Source organism: Caloenas nicobarica, chromosome 2 (genome assembly GCF_036013445.1).
Source record: "Caloenas nicobarica isolate bCalNic1 chromosome 2, bCalNic1.hap1, whole genome shotgun sequence".
In the NCBI taxonomy this organism is placed as follows: domain Eukaryota; kingdom Metazoa; phylum Chordata; class Aves; order Columbiformes; family Columbidae; genus Caloenas; species Caloenas nicobarica.
This window is the reverse complement of record NC_088246.1, coordinates 26,958,602-26,979,470: the sequence shown is the minus strand read 5'-3', so window position 1 is coordinate 26,979,470 and position 20,869 is coordinate 26,958,602. Positions and strand designations below refer to the sequence as shown.

At 43.8% G+C, this 20,869-nt stretch overlaps 1 protein-coding gene across 1 annotated transcript; it reads right to left on the bottom strand.

The window, feature by feature from the left end:
* Positions 1–940: 940 nt before the first annotated feature.
* Positions 941–18,605, bottom strand: ASB4 (ankyrin repeat and SOCS box containing 4). The gene is made up of 5 exons (XM_065629741.1): positions 18,325–18,605; positions 13,913–14,212; positions 10,792–11,282; positions 9,033–9,146; positions 941–6,650 (listed from the first exon to the last, which is right to left on the bottom strand). The coding sequence occupies exons 1-5, from the start codon at positions 18,536–18,538 to the stop codon at positions 6,462–6,464; spliced, it is 1,308 nt and encodes a 435-aa protein (XP_065485813.1). The 5' UTR covers positions 18,539–18,605; the 3' UTR covers positions 941–6,461.
* Between the last annotated feature and the right edge of the window lie 2,264 nt (positions 18,606–20,869).

Sequence of the window (20,869 nt, the reverse complement as noted above, 5' to 3'; positions counted from 1 at the left end):
AAGAAAGGAAAGGAAGGGAAAGGAAGGGAAAGGAAGAAAAGCAAGCTGGGCTGTGGGAGAAATGGACCCAGGTTTAGTTCAGAGCTGCTGGCACCCAGAGATGTGCTCGCCATAGCCACAGGCAGACAGCATGCCCTTGAATTCAGGGCAGCCATGCACCTTTTCTCCAGCAGTGAACCTGGAAATAGCAGGAGAGACTCATCAAAGGGTTGGCTTAACTTTGGGGGGTAGATGTAAGTCAATGGACTTCCCTGCAACTGAGTCTCTAGGGTCAGGTTTACTTTGCATGGAAGTCAAAATACGTACATGACTTTTTGTCATGAACTGGCTCTGCCCTGACTGCAGGGCTGTCTCTTCACCTGTGCTCTCCCTCACGCTGTGTGCTTGCAGCCAGCTGGGCACTGCCCTGCCCTTCAGCGATGCCTGCGATTTCGTGCTGCGTGAGCCAGCACCCCTATGTTTATAGGGCACACGGTTTTGTTCTCTCCTTTACAGCTCATTGTTATGAAGTAGACTTTCTCTGAGTATGGCTACTCTTTTGTTCCTGTGCCTTTTCCCTCAGGTTTTAGCAATTATTTATTCTTAGTCTCTGACAAACTAGTGGTATTTTTAGGGTTATGAGGATTAGGTATAGATTCCTATTCTTGACCAAAGTTTTTTTGATTCAACCCTCTTTCCTGCCACAAATAGCCAGCAAGCTTATGGCTATATGCAGGCAGTGCAACTCCCCACTGACAGTTAATATTGACATAATCTAACATAGTGCTAATTGCAGTACAAATAGCCTAAGCAGCCATATAAACTGCACGGTTACAAGGTTAAAATGTGGAGTGATTCTGGCACAAGGCAAAAGGCTGATACCGGCATCCCTATCGAGCCCCAGCTTGCAAGAACAGAACTGAATGGTTCATCAGTGGTATAAAAATACTCACGTGCCCTACTGTCCCTGTTTGAAACACTTTAATCATAATTTAGCAGCACTCCATAGGGTTCCTGTGCAAGGTAAAGGGCAATACACAGCTGCCATGTGCTGAGAAAATGTTAACTGTGTTTTTAAATCAAACAGGTCATTGGAATGCATAATATCCACAGTCACCTTTCCACTTTGTGTCTTACAAAGCTTAAGATGCATTTGGAGAAATAGTCAGAAACAAATTTCTCAGCAGCCAACTGATTTCATCTGACAGTTGCTGTATATAGCAATCTTTTCTGACCCACTCGTCTGCTGTACCAGATGTCCCTGCCGTTCTACAAATAGAGACCGTGGTAGATCTTTCCACTACTTTAATATAATTCTTGAGGAGGTTAAGGTGTCAGACACTAGCTATGCTTTGGCATCTCTGCTAATAGCATGTTCTGCACTGTCATTTAGTAGAAGAGCAAACCCTAGGGAGTACAGGGAAATTCTACTGCTATGTCCTGAAAATAAATGGAAATATTGCTGTGTCTGACCCATCTATATCTTGCAGTGTTTCAGAAAAGCAGCAGCAGCCCTTCAAGAACCCTGCAAACCTTCCAGCGCACTGAAAGGCTGACATGCCTTTTTGGCTTTGCAGAGTTTAATAAAGGTATATAATAGCATAGGCCACTCCAGACTGTTTCAATCTTCCTTCCAATCTTAGAGTCTGAACTCTTATATGTTTAATTTAAAGGTACTTGTCTCATGGGGAAAATCTGCTGCCAAAAGCATTAGTGCATTTTCAAAGGACGTTCCTCAAATACGAATGAGTCAAGCCTCTGTGATCATTTTAATTGATTCGGCAGTGCTTACAGCTAAAAGTAAAGCTGCCACCTTCCATGGCAGACCAGACCTTTCCCCCTAACCCCTAATATTTGTGTTCCTGACATTTTACAAAAATAGTAGTCAGTCTTGCTCAGTCTGGGAGATTTCTATAAATTCATGATCACAGTAGTTAACTTCATTCTGTCAAAACTGGTGTATAGGCTGTAAGATATTGCCCCAAGGAAAGAAGATAAATAGTTTTTCAAGATAGTAAGTGGTTTTGAATAAGTAAAATTACATTTACTCCAGAGTGCTTATGGGAGTTGATTGTTTCCAGTTCTGATACTCTGTTTTGGGCTGAAAACCTCTGAAACCAGAGCAAAGATTTTTGACTGGGCTCTCTCTGCAAGTTCCCTCACACACGCCCATGCAAACACATGCTGATGTGCACACAGACACATGTGGAGCTGCCAGAATTAAAATGGATATTTCAACCCCATTGTGCTTTTGTGTACTCAGGAGTTTTGGTCCCAGATCTTTCAAGATGATACACACAGCCTCATCATCATCCTCCACACAGCCCTAGTGACAACACCATGTAAGAGCATGAAAAAGGCCACAGATAACCCATTCCCTTCCCACGATGGTTTTTCAAATGGTGAGAGCAGACCAACATGGAGGTCCTCCCTGCCTAGGCCAGGTAGCCCCAAGGTCCTAGGTTTATGGTTTGGGCTTTGAGCTTTTGTCTTCATAACCCAAACTCCTCTTAGTGCAGTTCATTATGAGAGGAGGAGGGATGTGGAACCAGCACCCCTTGTGCTGAAGGTCCCAAGGCTGAGTATCGCTGCTGTTCATCAATAAGATCTCATCAGGTAGTTTATTTTTGGAGTAGGAGTTGGTGACATTGACTCTTGAATATTGTCTTAAAGTACCAGTAATGAGCACTTTAACAAAACATGTTTCATGCTCTAGGACCAATTGATGTGCAGATAGTCATCCAAAGCTGCCTTTGCAGAGAGAAGACCTACTTAACACATCCCTAAGCCTTGTGCAACCCATGTGGTCTTGATACCACTGTGCACAGTAGAATGCAGTTAAGAATATATCCTTGCCCTCCTGCTGCCAGCAGCACTGGAAAACTAGCCTCTCTTAAGGATGAACGAAGGAGGTTTTAAGGACATGTTGGCTGAAAACTGAACAGGAACTGATCAAGATTTACTGCTGCCTTTTCCAATGTCCCAAGTTTCAGCTTTGCAGTCTCTGGTTTCTCTTCTTGGCATTAGACCGTCAGGATTAACAGCAGTGTTGGAGAGCGGAACAAGCCACGCTGTTTTGGGCACATTATCCTTGTGTTAAAGGCTGACCAAATACGAATAGGTGTTTAAAGGTTTTGAAGGAAAACACATTCCTGAACACTGTTAGGTTAACTCTGACTTCATTTTCACCTACATACTCTCCATGGAGAAATCAGTGGAGTTTGGAGTCAAGCTGGATCCAACCAGACACCACGGGGTAGGTTTAAAATTATTGCAAGAGCACTTTACAAAGAGGATGTCCGTATTTCCATGAGCAGCTAAATTATGGCTCTGCACTGGCCCACAAAAACATGCAGAGTGTCTCTATGTTCATAGGTGGGATAACTTCTTTTGTCAACAACTGTGTGATTTAAGAACATCCCTTCATATATATCTCTTAAAAAGCACAAGGACGGAAAAATGTAATCTGATTGCTGTCCACTGAGAAGTCATTAAGGGAGCTGTGGGAAGGCTTGCCAATGGGAAAGGACAGTTTGTTCTTTGTGCGCATCTGGGCTTAAAATATTCTAATAGGCTGTGAAATACAGTGGAAATGTCTTAGATATGGCTACATCTCATCTAAGATGCCAAATGGCAAAAAGCAACTCATTTCAAAGAAGACACCAGACAACCTGGAAAACAATTTTCTGTCATTTTAGGTCTTGACTAGGTTCAAACTTGCAGTGCAGGGGTGACAGTTCGGGTCTCTCATTATTTCCACCTGCGGCCATCCAATCTGTTGCAGCCTTGAAAATATAAAAGCATGATCAGGAGTTATATGACAGTATGAAATTTCAAGGCATCTTCACTAAGTCAGAATAATAAGACTGTGCACCCTGTACATTTAGTAAATGATGAGCTTATTGTCAGATACCCCCACGCCTCACATGAACAACTCTATCCAGTGCGTGGGAAAAAAAGAAATAAATGATAAAAGGTACCAAATAATATGGTTTGCTTACTGTTGGTCTTTCCAATGCTAACAACAGAAGTAATTAAAGTGCATCAATCAGGTCTTTTTTTTTTTTTTTCCTGTGATAGGATGTTCTCCAATGTTTTTAACAGCTTGCAAATTCCTATGACTATAATCAGCCTGATCCCACTGTGCTCCCTGTCAGATATCACAATGGCTATAATCTGGCACCTGCTTGGTACAAAGCTTGGAAGTGAGGCTGGGTGCCCACAGAATAAAAATTAAGCATGTTCAGTGCAGAGGGGGAGGATCAGAGGGAATTTAGGAACACTGGTGACAGCCTTTTTTCTTCTCTCTCAGCAAAAGAGTCCTGACTACGACGGGTCAGAAAACACTGCTATTGTTCTGCCTTAAACCTCCCTCTTCCAGATGCATGATTTCACTTCCAGAAGCAGGCAGCACAAGGATGTGTTCTAAATAAAATCAGCTACCTCCATCTGTCTCTTCTGGACTACCCAGCTTGCCCCATTGTCAGATTGTTCAGAAAAAACCAAAGATTTTCTTGCGTTAGCCAGTTTGCAAACCCTCTTCCTCGTGCCTGGTTTACATAGGTACACATTCTAGAAAAGAAGTGTACCGTAGTGTCTCTGACAGAGATAGCCCTGCAACTCTATAGAAATCTTTCATAAGTTTAGTAAGGTATGGGGACCTATATTGCAACCTCATTCATATGAGAAAGCATTTTCTCATGGTCTGTGCTGTCTCTGAAATTCTCCTCTGGAACTGGAAACTGTTAAACAGCAATCTGCGTTGCTGTCTATCTAAACATAAACAGACCCATGAATTGGGTTCTCTCCTAACACTGCATACAGGCTTTGGTTCCCAAAAACTGAGATGAAAAGAGAGCAAAGTGATTCATAACACTAAATAATCTGCATGTTTCTTCAAGTGCTGTTATTGCCACTTTGTGAGACACAGAGACACTGCACAACTTGGCTGCTTCAGTCCGGCTGGGAAGAGCTTAATGTGCTACGGGCTTTCTTGCAAAGAGATAATAATAATAATAATAATAATAATAATAATAATAATAATAATAATAATAATAATAATAATAATGATAAGGACTGACAGCTTCACAGTCAGAGATGCAATGAGAAGTCAGGAGTGACTGGCTCCCAATGGTGGGCATGTCTTGCCACCCTTTTAACAGAGCCCAGAATTGTCAGGGTCTAAAAAGAAAGTGGAACGGCCCAGATGGATTGCATCCAAGAAAAAAAAGAGAACACAAATGGGTTTTATCTGTAGGCCAGATCACACGTATGCACTTGCTGCGGGATACTTGGTGTGTGAACTGCCTCTGCTCTGCATTTCATCCTCCCGAACTGGACACAGTAGCTCCATCAGGCGTAAAAGTTTCCTGCGAGCAGGGATACCAGCGCCAGCAGGTCCAAAAGCAGAGGGCCTGCAAATCAGGGGGACGGGCAGGTCTGTAACAGCACAGCCAACACATCTTCATCTTGGAAACACCTTTTGGTCAGGATGGGATTCCTCTCACTTGCACTCAGCTGCCAAAAAACAAGGTGTATAATCCATGTTAGCAGGCTAGGTTCCTTTTATAGGCAATGAAGAGACCAGTTCATATTCCTTCCAGATCCCGTCCAACACCATCTGGAGGGATATATGGATGGGTATAAGCCCAGTTGTGCAGATTGCAGGGGCAAGTCCATTTTACCTGCACTTCTTGACACCAGGATATGAATTTACCTTTGGTCATAATGAGAGTGGAAACAGAGACGGCATCTGCTAAAAACTACCCAGGCATGACTATCAACATACAGAAATTTCAGTGCTACAGATTTCAATCCTGTTCACAGACTATGGCTGATAATGAAAAAATTCTTACAATTAAAAGGGATATTACTATGACAAAGCTTTATAAGATACAGACAGGTGTAGTGAATAGTGAACTAACATTGACTTGAGAGTCAACCCACAGGAAAATACGGAAACTACTGAAATCCTGTCTGTGGTCATGATTCAAAGCAGTTCACCCATTTCTTTCTGGGAACGCATTTCTCTGATTCTAATGAATGTCCTATTTTTTGACGGTATCCTTTCTTTTACTCCCAAAATGACAGCTGAAGAAAATTACAGTGAAACAGTAGCAAAGGTTGTTCAGATTGAATCTAGTGCTATCTAGCAGGCAGCAGAATAAATACCAAAGGCAGCAGAACCATCGTTTAAGCTAGGCTGAACAAAGCATGGAAGTATGCACCCCTGTGCTTGTTTGAGGGGGAGAACCTTTCCAGCTCTGCCTCCCGCGGTGCCACCCACAGCCTGCAGCTGCGATTTCTCTCTGCAGGAAAAGACAACAGCTCCAAGGAGAGCCAGGAAATCCCAGCCCGACTTCAGGCTGGCCTATGACTGTGCAAAAGCAAAGGGCTGCCTTGGGTTTGTGCCTGGATCTCCAGCACCCCGCAGAGACGTGTGGATCTGGGAAGGGAGACGGCATCGCCAGCACTGCTGCAGCTCAGTAGATGATCCCTTCTGGTTCCAGCAGCAAGTACTTCTTCATGGATGGCGGGATGGAGAGCAACGGGACTCCTTGGTGGCACCTGTCTGACAGTATTGCCCGAATGGCGCATCTGCATAAATGCATGAGTGACCGTGGTGAATTGCTGCACACAGTGAACAAAGAGTCATAGAAATCCTGGTGCCGCTGAAAAAAAACAAACCAAACAAAACACAAGTCTGTTTTAGAGCAATAAGGCTGTTTGTCCGCCTTCCTCTTCCCCTGCCCACATGCAGCCCTTGGCAGAACAAGGTGCAAAGCACAGACAGGACCCCGTCCCCTGGAGGCACAGCCAGCAGCAGGGACTTGGGTAGCCAAACACCTGTACAAATTTCTTAGGCTTGCCTCAAATATTTAACATTAAGTTAAAGACCACAATGAAGTCTTTAGGCTTAGGTATGTCTTATATCCATCAGTTTGAGGTGGGGGTTCCTCTGCTGACTTGTGTGGTGACAGTTCCGACCTGGCCGGACTCTGCAGCCAGCTCAGGACGAGTGCAGGTGGAGGAGTTAAGCCCCTAAACCTGCCTGCGTGATGCCGGTGTGACCAGGGAGTTCGCTGGGGCTGCGAATGGCGAAAGTACCTTTGGTCTTACTCAGCGCCCCAGTGGCCTTGTAGAATAAATGAAATTGCATCCCCATGAGAAGAAAATTGCAGATGCATAACAATGATGTTGAAATAAAAGAAGCAAATGGTAAATACGTGTGACTACATGTGAGTTGACCTTACTTTATATTCTTGCTACTTGACAGATCTGGTTACACCTTTTTTCAGATACATTTTATGTATTGAAAAGTACAGATTTGTGTCAACAAAAAAATTTTCTTCAATTTCATGTCAAATTTGGCAAATAGCTTTGACAACAAAAATGACAATCTCAACAAAGAAATAGAGCAACTGTAGACTTTTCCAAAGAAGTATGTTTCACTATTTCAGATTAAAATTTTTGTTTGGAAAAAAAGAATGAGTTATTGCCTTTCTAATCACACTCTTAGCTCAGCAAAGTTTCTATTATACTTCTTATTCTTATTTTTATTCTTATTCTTGTTATATTCAGGTGAAAAAAAGACCTTCAACATTTAATTTTGTGTTCACCCTAAATGGTTTCTTTTAATTTCTTTCCGAACAAAGCTGGTCTGAAAAAACATTCTCACAGTTCTCCTTGCTATATAACTCTGCATTACATTACAGATGGGGTTCCCTAAACATCAATGATAATGCACAGCAGCAGTTGCTGCACTTAACTTCAGCACTGATTTGAAAAAGCCTAGTATTAATTAAAAAATAGTTTTAAACTGGAGTATTTGTACTATGCAGATTTCTGAAGTAAAGAGATAATTATGTCAAAGCATGTAGTTTGTCCCACAATTTTACCTTTTGACAACATCTTTTCTTCTTTGACCTCTTATTTTTCATTTAAATTCTCCCTTGTATTCACAGCTAACCAGTCCTACTCACAGAAACCCAACCCATGCAACACAACTTAAAGATATATAATCACACACATGTAACACAGTATTTTTAAATATTTGCTGACTTAAAAAAACATAAACATACACATTGAGAGATCTGAAGAAACACCACTCCCAGCCAGAATCCTTGCACTCGCTGCATGCAGGGACAGCTGAGCTCCTGCAGCATCCCTGACAGTGGGTGCTCCAAAGCATAATGTTGCAATGAAAACAAAGCCCAACTAGAACTTAATCTGGCTGCTGCCATAAAAGACAACAAAATGTATTTCTATGAATAAATTAGCAACAAAAGGAGGGGCTAAGGAGAATCTCCATCCTTTATTGGATGTGGGAGGGAAACAGTGAGAAAGGATGAGGGAAAGACTGAGGTACTTCATGCCTTCTTTGCCTCAGTCTTCAATAGTAAGAACAGTTGTGCTCAGGGTACCCAGCCCCCTGAGCTCGAATACAGGGACAGGGAGCAAACTTAAGCCCCAATAATCCAAGGAGAAATGATTAGCAACTTGCTACACCACTTAGACACACACAAATCTATGGGGCCAGATGGGATCTACCCAAGGGTACTGAAGGAGCTGGCAGAGGTGTTTGCTAAGCCACTTTCCATTATTTATCAGCAGTCCTGGCTAACTGGGGAGGTCCCAGTTGACTGGAAGTTGGTGAATGTGATGCCCATCTACAAGAAGGGCCAAAAGCACGATCTGGGGAATTACAGGCCTGTCAATCTGGCCTCGGTGCCAGGGAAGGTCATGGAGCAGATCATCTTGAGTGCCATCATGCAGCACATACAAGACAACCAAGCGATCAGGCCCAGTCAGCAGGGGTTTATGAAAGGCAGGTCCTGCTTGACTAACCTGATCTCTTTTCCAACTTAGATGATACTCAACTCAAAAAATGTGTCCTTTGTCAGTGAGTGATATTACATGAGGAAATCCCAAATCCTCAGAGATGTTCTTCTCTTTCAAAAGCATAGTCACTTTTCTGCAGCTGGATATGGAGGATGCAAATAATCACAGAATGAGCTCAGATTTTTCTCAGTTACAAGTCATTAAGAGCTTACCTCAAAGACATCATCAGGTATGGCTGCTTTCCACTTCGATGTTGATTTGATGTGTTCGTAGCTATTGACAACAACCTCCACAGCTCTGGGGTGGGAATGACAGGCTTGTAGCACCTGCAGGCAGGATACATAGAGACCATGAGGACCACCAGGAAGCTGGGGCTTGCCTGGATGCTCAGCTCTGTGCAATGGCATCCTGAGAGAAACGCAGCCAAAAAATCACGAGAGGTTAAGGTCGGAGATGCAAAAGACAGAAGCCCCATCTTACCAGTCAGTGCAAGTACAGCAAGAAACCCCAGGCTTGCCCCCAGTGGAGCTGGGCACACCCCAGTTAACATCATACAGAAGCACTGGTTTAGATCTTCAGAGCAATGTGGCTTGCTGAAGGGGTGGGCTTTTTCACCCAAATCTGGAAAGAACTTGTTTATAGCTGGGCTGAGTGACTCGACACCAGGCAAATCCATGCACGAAGTCCTTGCTCCGGATCATGCAGCACAGATACAGAAAAAATCCCATTGTATGAATCAAAAATGCATTGTTATGGGAAAATTTAAAAGATGACTGGGAGATAACACAGCTCAGAAGTAAGGCTTCCAAGCCACACAAGGCCCTTGAAACAACTGCTCTGCCTGGTAACTTTAGCTCAGTAGGCAAAAAACCAAAGTCTGTTGTCACTCACAGTCAGGGAACAACACTTTGCACTCACACTGTACAAGGTACATTTTTGTCCCACACTGTAGACAGGCTTTTACAAACAAACCTGCAGAACATCCCTCTGGGATAAATATCACCCTGCGTATTTTAAATGTGGCAAATGATGGTTTGGAAAGGAGATTTGCTCCATGCAAGAGGAGAAAGGTGGAGGCAGGAAGAGGAGACCCCAGACCTGGCTCTCAAACACGCTCTAGGAGACTCAGCGTTGTTCTCTTACAGACAGGGCCAGACCTCCTGGGCTGAAAAGGGCACAGCCAGAGGTTTCACATTTTATTCAAAGGCTTCTGGTTGCTTGGCTTGTTAAAACTTTACATGTATAGTGGAGGAGCTGCAGAATGTTCCTTAGGGCACTGGATAAGAAAGAATTAGTCTTGGCTACAGCAAGCTTACTTAGTTGCCTTATATAGGAAGTCTGTCAGCTACTTCTGTGGGTGCCTTGGACTTTGCAGACCTTTAGAAATTCTTTGGAAGGAATCCTGCTTTTTTTTTTTTTTTAATCAAGTCTGAGCTCTCACCCCACATTTCCCCTTAGCTTCTTACATTTTCTGGGAATGAGCCAAAGTTTTATTGAGGTCCATTTAATTTTCAATAGATTTGAAAAAAAATTTAAAGCTCAGAAGTCATAAATTGAATCAGCTGGTCTGATCTCCAATCTTTGGCAAAGGCCATGAAATATGCATTTTGTATAACCTAGTTAAGGCTGTACAGAGCCAGATTTGACAAAAACATAGGTTTTCTGAAATGAGAAAGTGAATCAGCTCTGAAAAATTCGGCTTGAACTAGCATTTCGTGTTTGAGGTTTCAGGCTGGTTTTGAACAAAAATGGGATCTGGGTCTGCTTTCTGGCATTAGCAACTGTAATTTCACTTCGTTTAGGTAATATCAATCTTACAACAAGTTGTCTCACAAGGTCTTGGGCATTCTGCACCTGTAGTTTACAAAACTCAAGCAAATCCAAATTCCACCAAAGTTCGGATCTTTCATCCCATTCCTGTTCAAGACATCACCTCTCTCCACATTCCTTCTGCACAAAACCGTCCTTAACCTTGTGGAATTGCAGCGGATATATCCTAGCTGCTCCATGATTCAGTAGCAGCTGGTAGCAGATGTCAGGCTGTGCAGCTGGCCGCACAGATGTCACTTTTATTAGATACTGTAGGGGTGCACAGCCATTCACATCCATGACGTTTGCTTCTGCTCCTGCCTCCAGCAGCATATGCAGCAGGACGTGATCACAGTTCCAGGCAGCTTTGTGGAGCGGTGATTTGAAATCCTCATCACGAGTGTTCACTTCAGCTTTATAGTCTAAGAGCATCCGACAGATGAGGTGGTGATCTGAGCTGTATATCTGATCCTTATAGTGAAGGGCCCAATAGGCCGCACAGGCCAGAGGAGTCTCCATGTAGGCATTGAGAGCATCAATATGTGCTCCTTGTTCCACGTAAAAAGCCACAAGCTCTGGGATACCCAAACGCGCAACCATGTGTAGAGGAGTCTCCTCATCTTGGTTGTTTGTTTTTATGTTCACGTTTGCTCCTGCCAAAGAAAGACAATGGGAAACAATGAAGGAAACTAAATCCTAGTTTGGCCATCTCTGCTTGAGTCCTGCTACCCAAGAAAAAGGTGAGGGTGGGCAACTGGAACAAAAGACACACATGGAAATGCAAATAGCTAGGGACATGGATTCTACGTTTCTTAAGCTTCCAGGAAGCCTTTAGAAACTTCAGGTTCTTGGACCCAGCTTCAGGTGTAAGAGCTTGGTCCTGAGCTGGCAGAAGGCCTTATCTGGACATTCTGTTTTGGAGCAGCATGCAGGTCCAAATCTCAGTGTAAAATGGTTTTTCCTATACATGAAGAAGGTGAAAAAAGAGAGTTCTACTCCTACTCCAGAGAACAGTTCCACTCAGATCTACACCCTGAGATCGCTTCCTGCAGCACCTCATCAACTGCGAGCCGGGAAGAAAGGACATTTTATGGTAGACCCATAGATGATACAAAAAACCATAGCTAAAGTCCCCAGCCGAGTGCCTGGATCCTGTTTTCAAGCTGTTAAGGGGACTGATGTGGCTGCTCTGCTCTTGCCGAGCGTTTGCCGCAGCTGAAGCAACAGCACCATCTACTGAGCAGCCGAGAGGGGCCCGGGGGGGACCCAGCGCTCCCTGCCCGGCCCTGCCAGACCCTGCCCCGGCGGGGGAACCAGCGCCTGCCGCCTGCGGTAGCACCCGCCGGCTGCCCTCTCGCTTCCCAGGTACGCGCAATTCGCCGTAAATTGCAAATGAGCGTTGGCGTAATGCCGAACACTGCTTATTCGAAAAGAGGGAAGGTTGGCAAGAGCCCACTCCCCAGGGCAAGGCAGAACGGTAAAACTGCAGGAGGGGCAAGGGGCTTCTTCTCGAGCTGGTGCTGATGTAGCGGCTGCAGCTGGGTGGACAAGGGCTCCTTGAACCTGGGGGGGCCTCGGCAAACTGCCAATAAAGCACTCGCGCAAGAGTAAGTGCACACTGTGTGGCCACCACTTTTCTCTCCAGGCTCACAAAAGCCCTTATGTGGCCAAACCTACAGTAAGACTGAGCTGTAAGGGCAGGGAAGGAGGAAGAGGAGTCAGAAATTATCTCTGGGCTGGAAAACATGAGTGGTAGTGCCATTAAGCCATGTTTAGTGTTAGTTGTGTTACATGTCCATGAAAGTATCTGCAAATTAAGTTTGGAGGCAGTAAATGAACGTGGGATCAGATTTGTTTGGTTGGCGAGTTGCCCAAACCAGCAGTCGTTAAGCTGCATTTACCTGAGTTGACCCAGTGTGACACTGCTGAGGGGAGCTGGCAGGGTGGGAGATGTATCTGGGACACCCTGGTGCAGGGACATCAGACGAAACCCTGGCATCACTGGTTGGGTGGTGCTGCTGTATGAATGTGCACACTCGCCACATTTTGGTGCAGACCTTTCCCATTGCGTTTGGAGTCTCAATGTTTAGTTCATATGGAGATTTATCGAGTGCTTTAGGATGAAAAGTGGCTTGTAAAGTATTATTCTGTTGCTGATGGGTGGGTGGAGAAAGCCTACAAAATACGTCCTTTCATTTGCATTCATGCTATGCTACATTCTATAAGACTACATGTGACTTTTAAGCTTTTCCATGGTAGCAAATTCAACTCCTGCTGTCAGGACTGTTTGCTTTGGGCAAGATACAACTGGCAGTATTTATTTTCCTTTCTACCAAACAAAATAATATGTATCTTTCCAGCAGAAGAAAAGTGATGTGGTTATTCATTCAGGACTGCAGATTGCCTTGCCCATAAAGCACACTTGGGCTCTGCATCTCAAGAAAAACCTTCAATAACAACGCGTGTAGCAAAATTAGCCTCCGAAGCATTTGTATTTGCCATGGCACAGTGATAAACTGGGAACTTGTCTGTTTGTAGCTTAAGTCTTGAACTGCCTGACTTTACTACACCTTTTATGTCTGTCTTTTACTGTGTCCTGAGTCAGCATCCTCATTTTAAGGCAATAGTGTGCAACAGCAATATATTTACTCAGGAGTTATGTCTATTCATAGCTTTGTTTGTTAGAGATGACTGGTTACTTTGGAGAAAAAAAAAATATAATAGCCTTTTTTTCCCAATCTCTACATGAGTGCAGGAGTTTGGCTGCTGACAAATGAAGAGACAGTATGAAGAATTGCATCCAGTTTTTCAAGGCCAGGTCTTAAAAAACAAGCAGTTGGAAGAATTTTACTGAGATCAAGGAAATTTGAACAAGAAAGAAGAGGAGAGGGGTGCACTTTTATGTGAAAACATCTCAATAGTAAACCCACATGAAGAAGACAGAAAAAAAAATAGATAAATAGAAACTCCCTGATTCAGAGTAGCCCTTCTGCTGAGGGATGACTGGGCAGCAGGCTGGAGGCACTGAAGTGGGAAATGACCCTGGAGTAAGGGCCGGTGGCCAGGGAGAGGGAAGGACAGATCTGGTGAGGAATCAGAATGGGAAAAACTTCCTCTGATGAAAGAGATGGGGAAAAGATGTCTGAGATGAAGACATGGGTCAGCTGTGGATGGAGGGGGCAAATACACATGCACTTTGACAAATTGCCTGCTAAGAGAAACCACAGACCATGCCCACCACCTCTGGCCATGCTGTGAGAGACACTCCAGAGCTTTACCTTACCTCTCCAAACCAGCTGCTGGGCACAAGGCATGGAGGTTCGTGTCGTACAGAAGTGCAAGGGCGCCTGCCCACTCATTGAGAAGCAGTTCAGCTTAGCTCCGTGGTTGCAAAGGATCTTGAGACATTCAACATTTGCCGTTTCACACGCAACATGGATTGCAGCTTTTCCATTGGGCCGGCAGTTGATGGTGGCTTTGTGATTGAGCAGGACCGAAAGACTTTCCAGATGTCCATACATGACAGCTAGATGCAGTCCAGTTGCCCAGGATATTTTTAATTTGTAGCTAGGCAGCCAGTACCCTGTACAGAGTGAAAATGCGTTACCATCCTTGGCAAAGACTTTTCTTTGGACTGACCACTTACTGAAAATAATTGAGGGGGAAGGAAGAATTAGAGTTTTGCTTTAATTTACTGTAATTTCACCAGCTACAGATTAGTGCACACAAAGTTCCCTCAAGCATAACTTCATTTTCATTAAGCTCTTTTACTGTGTGTGCTGAATAGCCTGCCTTTTGGAGAGAGAATTCCCATGTAGATGTACTCTGAAGGCTATTTTGCCAGTGGACGGGGCCAGCACAAAGGACATAGACTACAAGTTCAAAAGATAAGCTTACTTTTACTTTGGTTTAAAGCAGTGAAAGAATAAGCAGAGCAATGCATCTAATCATTACTACATAGAATTAAGTATAGCCATTAAGAAAGACACATCACCAATTGCCCTGATACTTCACCATCATCCAGATCTGTGCTTCAGCTGGGGTGCCCCTGTTACAGCAAAGGATCAGAGAACCACTCCTGGCAGTTGGGAAGTCCTACATAGTGTGTCCACTCGTAGGTGAGGTCTCCATCGTTGCTGTGAGAGGGTCCTGCTTTTATACAGGTTAACGAACAAATCTATATATCGAAATGCACGAAAACACCTGGTAGACTGGCATCCTCACTCAGTCACATTCTGGATTTGACCAGGATCACGGGCATGTCTGAGGAGTTCCTGTTCCGCTCATTTATCTCTGGCTTTGGCAGCTTCCAAGGATGATTGCCGAGGTCACATGTGGCTTTGACTACTTATTTCTAAACAAGGCCTGGTACCTGGTTTCTTGGTGTAAACAAGGAAACCTAAATGTATTCTTATGACATTTCATCTTCACTAATGATGATATTTTATCTAAGCTACATATTTTGCTAATGATCATACACATTTCAGTAATGATTATACATATTTCACTAATGATTATATACTCATATAACATTTGGTCGGGAGGTTCATCTAGAGGTCAGCTTTGGTTCAGGGCCTATTGCTCAGGCCTCAGTACTTCAATGGCAGCCTTTGTTTTTCTTATGACCTGACTAAATAATAAAATATGCTTAGAGCATTTGAAATGCCACCAGCTTATAAATATGGGGGAAATAGGATCTATAGCCTGCCAATAGCTCAGTAAGGGTGGCATTGGAATAAGAAGGCAGCATTTGCTTAGGCCAGTGACTCAACAGATAGTTCATCCTGCTGTTTTTGTGGGGGAGATTGCAGGATTTTATATGTCAGGAGCTGGATTCAGACCTCCAGGGTGCATTGCACATAGATGACCCCTGCCAATGTGGCTGCAGCTGTATCACAGACCTCTTGCCAACTGCTGCCCCTGAGGAACATGGACTGAAGAATTTGAATGCTGATATCAATTGGGTTGAAGAGCCAAATAGAAGCAGTGACATTTCAGCATGAAATTTGGCTCAAAAATGTTTAGATTTTTCTCTGAAAATTTCACAATGACCTTTTTTTTTTAAATTTACAAACAGGTTTAAGACCAAATAACACTTAAATTATTGTTCCCAAAATAGAACTACATGCTTAATGACTGCACAGAGACAGTCTCAGAAGTGATTACTATAATCATTTGTTTAAAAAAAAGTAAAACACAATAATAATGTGCAGAAGGGCAGGAGAAAGCTAAAACTTCTCTCTCTCTCTCTGGGTTTGATATATCTATTTCTCCTTGGACGAATGCCTGGTTGAATACTGTTACCATGTAAAAGACACAGAAAAAAATACTAAAGATGTATGAGGTCAAATCAATTCAGATCTTAATCTTTGAATTTCTCATTGTATATGGTTTTTCAGGCTTATACCAATACAGTTTTTACACAATCCATGGATGTTGTATTAGACAAAAAGAAGATGGAGAGGAAAAGAGCTAGCTAGAAACAGAAGTGCTGGTGGCAAGGAGAAACTTGGATTAAAGTTCTTCTTCAGTCCTAATTAAATTGCAAGTATATTATGAGATAGATGCCAGTAATGCAGTTCTTGTATGCATCTGAAAAATGCCATATTCTCACTGAAAGTTTACAGACATAAAATTGACAGTCATGACAGCAGCTGCACCTCCTGCTCTGGCATGGCTGCAGTGGCTTGTTCCTGACCAATATAACTCTTTATTACTGCCAGTGTGTGAGAGGTCAGGGGTGAGAAACTGTCTACAGATAGTGGCATCCACTCTAGGACTAAATTTTGCAGACTACTAAACCCATTCCCCAAGGAACCCACACTGTGAACAGCAACAGCAGGCAGCCCTGAGGCAGCTGAGTGCCCAAGTAGGGCGAGAGGCTCCTCTGCAGCTGCTCAACCCTCTCTCAACCCCCTGACTGGCCAGATGTGAGCCATAGATGATGCATAATGGCAAAAAAGTCATCCTTAAAGCCAAGTTATCACTTTATATAGTCACAATTTCCCTGCCCGAGGCCACCTTTTATTTCCTTTGCCTGTGCTGCTGTGGGTGAGCTGTGCTCAGAGGTTCTCAGGGAGCATCACCCACATCCTCTGCCCAAAGCCACAGACACCCCTGAGCCCAGAGGGACAGGGACCAGGCACTGAGCAAGAAGCAGGTGTGGTTTCCATGGGAGGCCTGGTTCAGCTTGCCTGCTTCTTTGGTTAGAAACATGAAAAAGCCACGGTGCATGCAAGTTCAGCGTCCTTGGGAGCTCTCAGCCTCTTTGGAAGAGAGGAAGCAAAGCCACTCTGTCACCCATGGCATCTCCTTTCCACTTCATCAGTTAGGGCTGTGGCAAAGCCCAGGCTCTCAGAATGGTGGGATGGTGTGGCTTCATTTTTCTCCCCTCTTCCTCCTCAAAGAAATCCCCCTCTCATACCATAGTTATCTGGGATTCAGAATAAAAGTAAAATGTCCACAAGAGTTCACAGTGTGCCTCCTGCCTTTCAGACAAAGTGAATACATTGCTGTGATTTATGATGCACTGACCTCTCTAGTTTTTGGAGAAAGGAGAGACTTCTCTAAAAGAGACAGGTCTCTTGCCGTAAAATGATCTGTAATTAAAAATCTATGCATTAATCCTGTAGTCTCAAACCACCACCAGAATGCATCTCAGTTTGCTGAGGACAGAAGAAAAGGTGTTTTAAGATACATTCATCACCGTGGCTTAGTTCAGACACTGTCCCCAAGGGAAGTACGACATGACTGCATCATCCTCACCCTCATGAAATCAAAAGAACAGAAGGTAATGATTAAATAAGAGGTAAACACAGAAAAGAAGAGGTGGGATGTTGTTCCTTCTTTATGCCACAGAAAAGAAAGTGCATTTACTGTGCTGCTGGGACTGGAGGTGTTTATCTCCACATATGATTAACTTCTGGCAGAGGCTGATCATTACTGTTTTCTAGATACACACAAATAGTCTGTTAGCAAGTAGGTCATGAAGTATGTTGATTTTAGCAGAGAGCGAACCTATTTCAATTGCTTTAACTTGTAAGTTTTTGGAAACTCAACCAGCATCTGGCTGAGAACTAGTTTGGGTTTCCTACACTCCAAAACAGCTGTCTTTTCTAGCTGTGTTTTTCCAGATGGTTTTTCTGTTTTGATGAACCGGCACATCGTCACTTTCTGTCAGTTTGAAAAATAAATCTCCTTCCATCCAGCAGCATCCAAGGTTCACAGGAGTTCCCTAGCTCTCCTGATCTAGGAAGAATTCACTCTGCTACTACTGTAAAATGAAAACGGAAGACGTTTGATATTTTATGTTTCTAAATGGTCTGTATGTGTGACTGGGTACATGCAAGAAATGTACACTTAGCGTGCATGTGCCTATTCTGGGCTTTGCACCCGAGTTCTCTGCGAGCAAATGGCAAAGACGTCCTCTTTCTGAACTCCTCCAGCTGCAGCAGCTGCCTCAGTGGCATGGAGGCCGGGGCTGGTCTCTGGCCTGCCCTCCACCCAGCCCAGCGAGCACAGCTGATAAGCTGATAAGCTCCCCTGCTGCAGTGACCACGGTTGTATGATCCTACAGAGACGTTACTGCCTATGAATCAGCTGATGCTGCAGCTTCAGAAGAGATAAAACGCCACAATTTCCGGCAAATCATGCAAACCCATCTACTTCCTGGCTGGTGAATGCTGCCACATTTACCTTGTTTGTAGGATGCCAGAATCAGATTTTCATCTTCCACTTCAAACACTGTGTCCACGTCTATTTTCTTTTGGCTCAAGAGTTCTTCCAGTGTTTCAAAGTCATTGGACTTCAGGGCTTCGAGAAAAGCCTTTTTCACCAACTTTGCAGCTGCAGCTCGAGTAATTTTCCTCTCTGTATTCTCTCCTTCTTCATATGTCTCCTCCAGATCCATTTCCAAACGTATTTGTGCTGTGAGGAGGGGTACACTGAGCTCCCTATAGCACAGTTGTATGCTGAAGTTCCTGAAGACCAGAAGGTAATTTTATCGCTCAGTCATGCTGATCTGCTTGTTCTATTTATATTTCAGGCATTGAAATGCCAGTCTTAGATATCACCACACTCTTTTTATGAAAGCAAGAACAGACGCACTAGCAATCACACCAAAATAAGAGTTATGTCCATGGGCTTTACATACATTAAGCTTCGTTGACCACGTGGTTACTCTCTGGTCCTGCTATACACTCATATTAAAGGACACTAGTCCTGGGTGTTGTTTCTCAGCTGGAGAAGCACTCATATTTCTTTTCATAGTCACCACTGCTGATGTATTGACTGTAATGGGATGTGATGCTCTGTTTGCAGATGTCTTTTAACTAGTGCATTTCAGAAAAAAAAATCCCCAAAGCACTCTTCCAGTGGGAGGTAGCTCATTCTTCCTCAGGACAGCATTCAGCATCTTGGTCCTGCTTTCGTTCCCTCAACTATCAGGCAGGACTCCACAAGAGCCCCCGCACCACGCAGGTCTCACAGGGACCCTGACCTGTGAAGCCCCAAGGGATCATGGTGTTGATCCAGCTCAGTCTCCTGCATAATACCACGAGCAGCAGGATTTCCCTAGTTTGCTCAGGGGTCACAAGCCGTGCTCCTGAGAAGGAAAAATGCTGAGATGAGGGGGCTGCAGAGCTGTACAGCCACATTATGGGGTGGGAGATCTCATGAATAGAAGGGGGCTTACATGTGAATTAACTCGCATGCAAGCACAGGAGGCTGTATGGGTCCATAGGCTCTTCTCCTTCCCCTGCCCACCCTTCACCTAAATTCACACTTTCTCCCTCACAACCCCATCACCCACTGAACACTTCCCCCTCCCTCCCTTTTCTTTCTGTCTTTGCCAGTCTTGTCCCTGCACTGACAGCAGTCTGTGAAGATGCAAACCCACACATGGCCAGCATGAGCTGCTGCCATGCATCACGGAGAAGTGGTTCACACCTGCAGCCACTTGGGCTGCTGGATGAGACCATAGCTGGAAGGAGACTATCCACCCTTGATTTAAATCACCCAGCAAAGTGGAGTTCCTTCTACCTATGTGTTTTTGCATGAAGAAAACTTTATAAAAAATACTTCCCTGAAGCACTGCACTTTGTAATAGACAGTGTGGGAAGAAAACCAGCTTGCCCTAGTGCTATAGATTCCAGACAGCTCATCTGGGTCTTTCTAGGCTTACTTGAGAGTCAGCATCAGGCTCTCCCCACCTTTACATCCCCTCCCACAAGACTGCCTCCCTCTTACTTGGTTACATTTGGCAGTGGATGACTCCACTTCATGCATTCAAAAAAGTGTTAATGCTTGTCTGGCATGAGCAGCGGGACAAGATGTGAACTCCAGATCTTATGGGCTTCTTGTTACTTGCACCTTTTTTTTTTTAAACCACTATATTCCTGGAAAGTCATGGATGCACAAAAAACTCATATGTGTCTACAATCAATTGCTCACCTCAGCTACACTTTTTGATTTGAAATGGACCAGCTTTTCATCTATCATCTTCCATAAATAGTATTGGAGGACACAAGGACATTCAATCTAGCTGAAAGGATCGTGCCAGTACATCTCCATGCTGGTCTGCTGCTTGAAGACTGAGATGCACAAGCATGCTGTTGTAACAGATTACTGCACATGTGCTGATCCATTGTGCTCGCTCTTGGTTGACGAGCAAGGTGAAGTAATTTGTGATGGCTTGGCCCACAGTGAAAGAGAAAACTGATTAAAATTACCTTACATCCATCATGGTCCAAGAGGATGCACAGGGACAGCACCTCAGACCAGATGACGCACTACAACTCGCTCACCGTCAGCAATTTGTGTGGCTGTGCTCTGGCTCTCACAAATTTTTTTTTAACAGTAATGACCTTTAAAGAGAGAAAGGAAACACTTATAGATACCTATAGCCTTTATAGTTAGTGTTTTCCTGTAAGCATCATTTGGGTAAAATCTTGAAAAGCCTACTTATATAAGTGCATTGTTGGTTTCAGTACAATTACATACAAGAATGATGAAGTGGTTTTATGTTTTACATTGACAAACAATCACAAAAAGTTAGACTGACTTTTTAAAGCATGGCATAATAATTGTTGTTAATGTGCCTGAAGTATAGTCAAAAATATATTTAATACATGAATGGTGTAAGTCATTGGTGTGGCAAAGGGACCAGTTTTCACTACGTATCTAAATTTTTGCTATCCATGTAATTTCGTACAGACATCTCCCTCACATACCACAAGGTGGC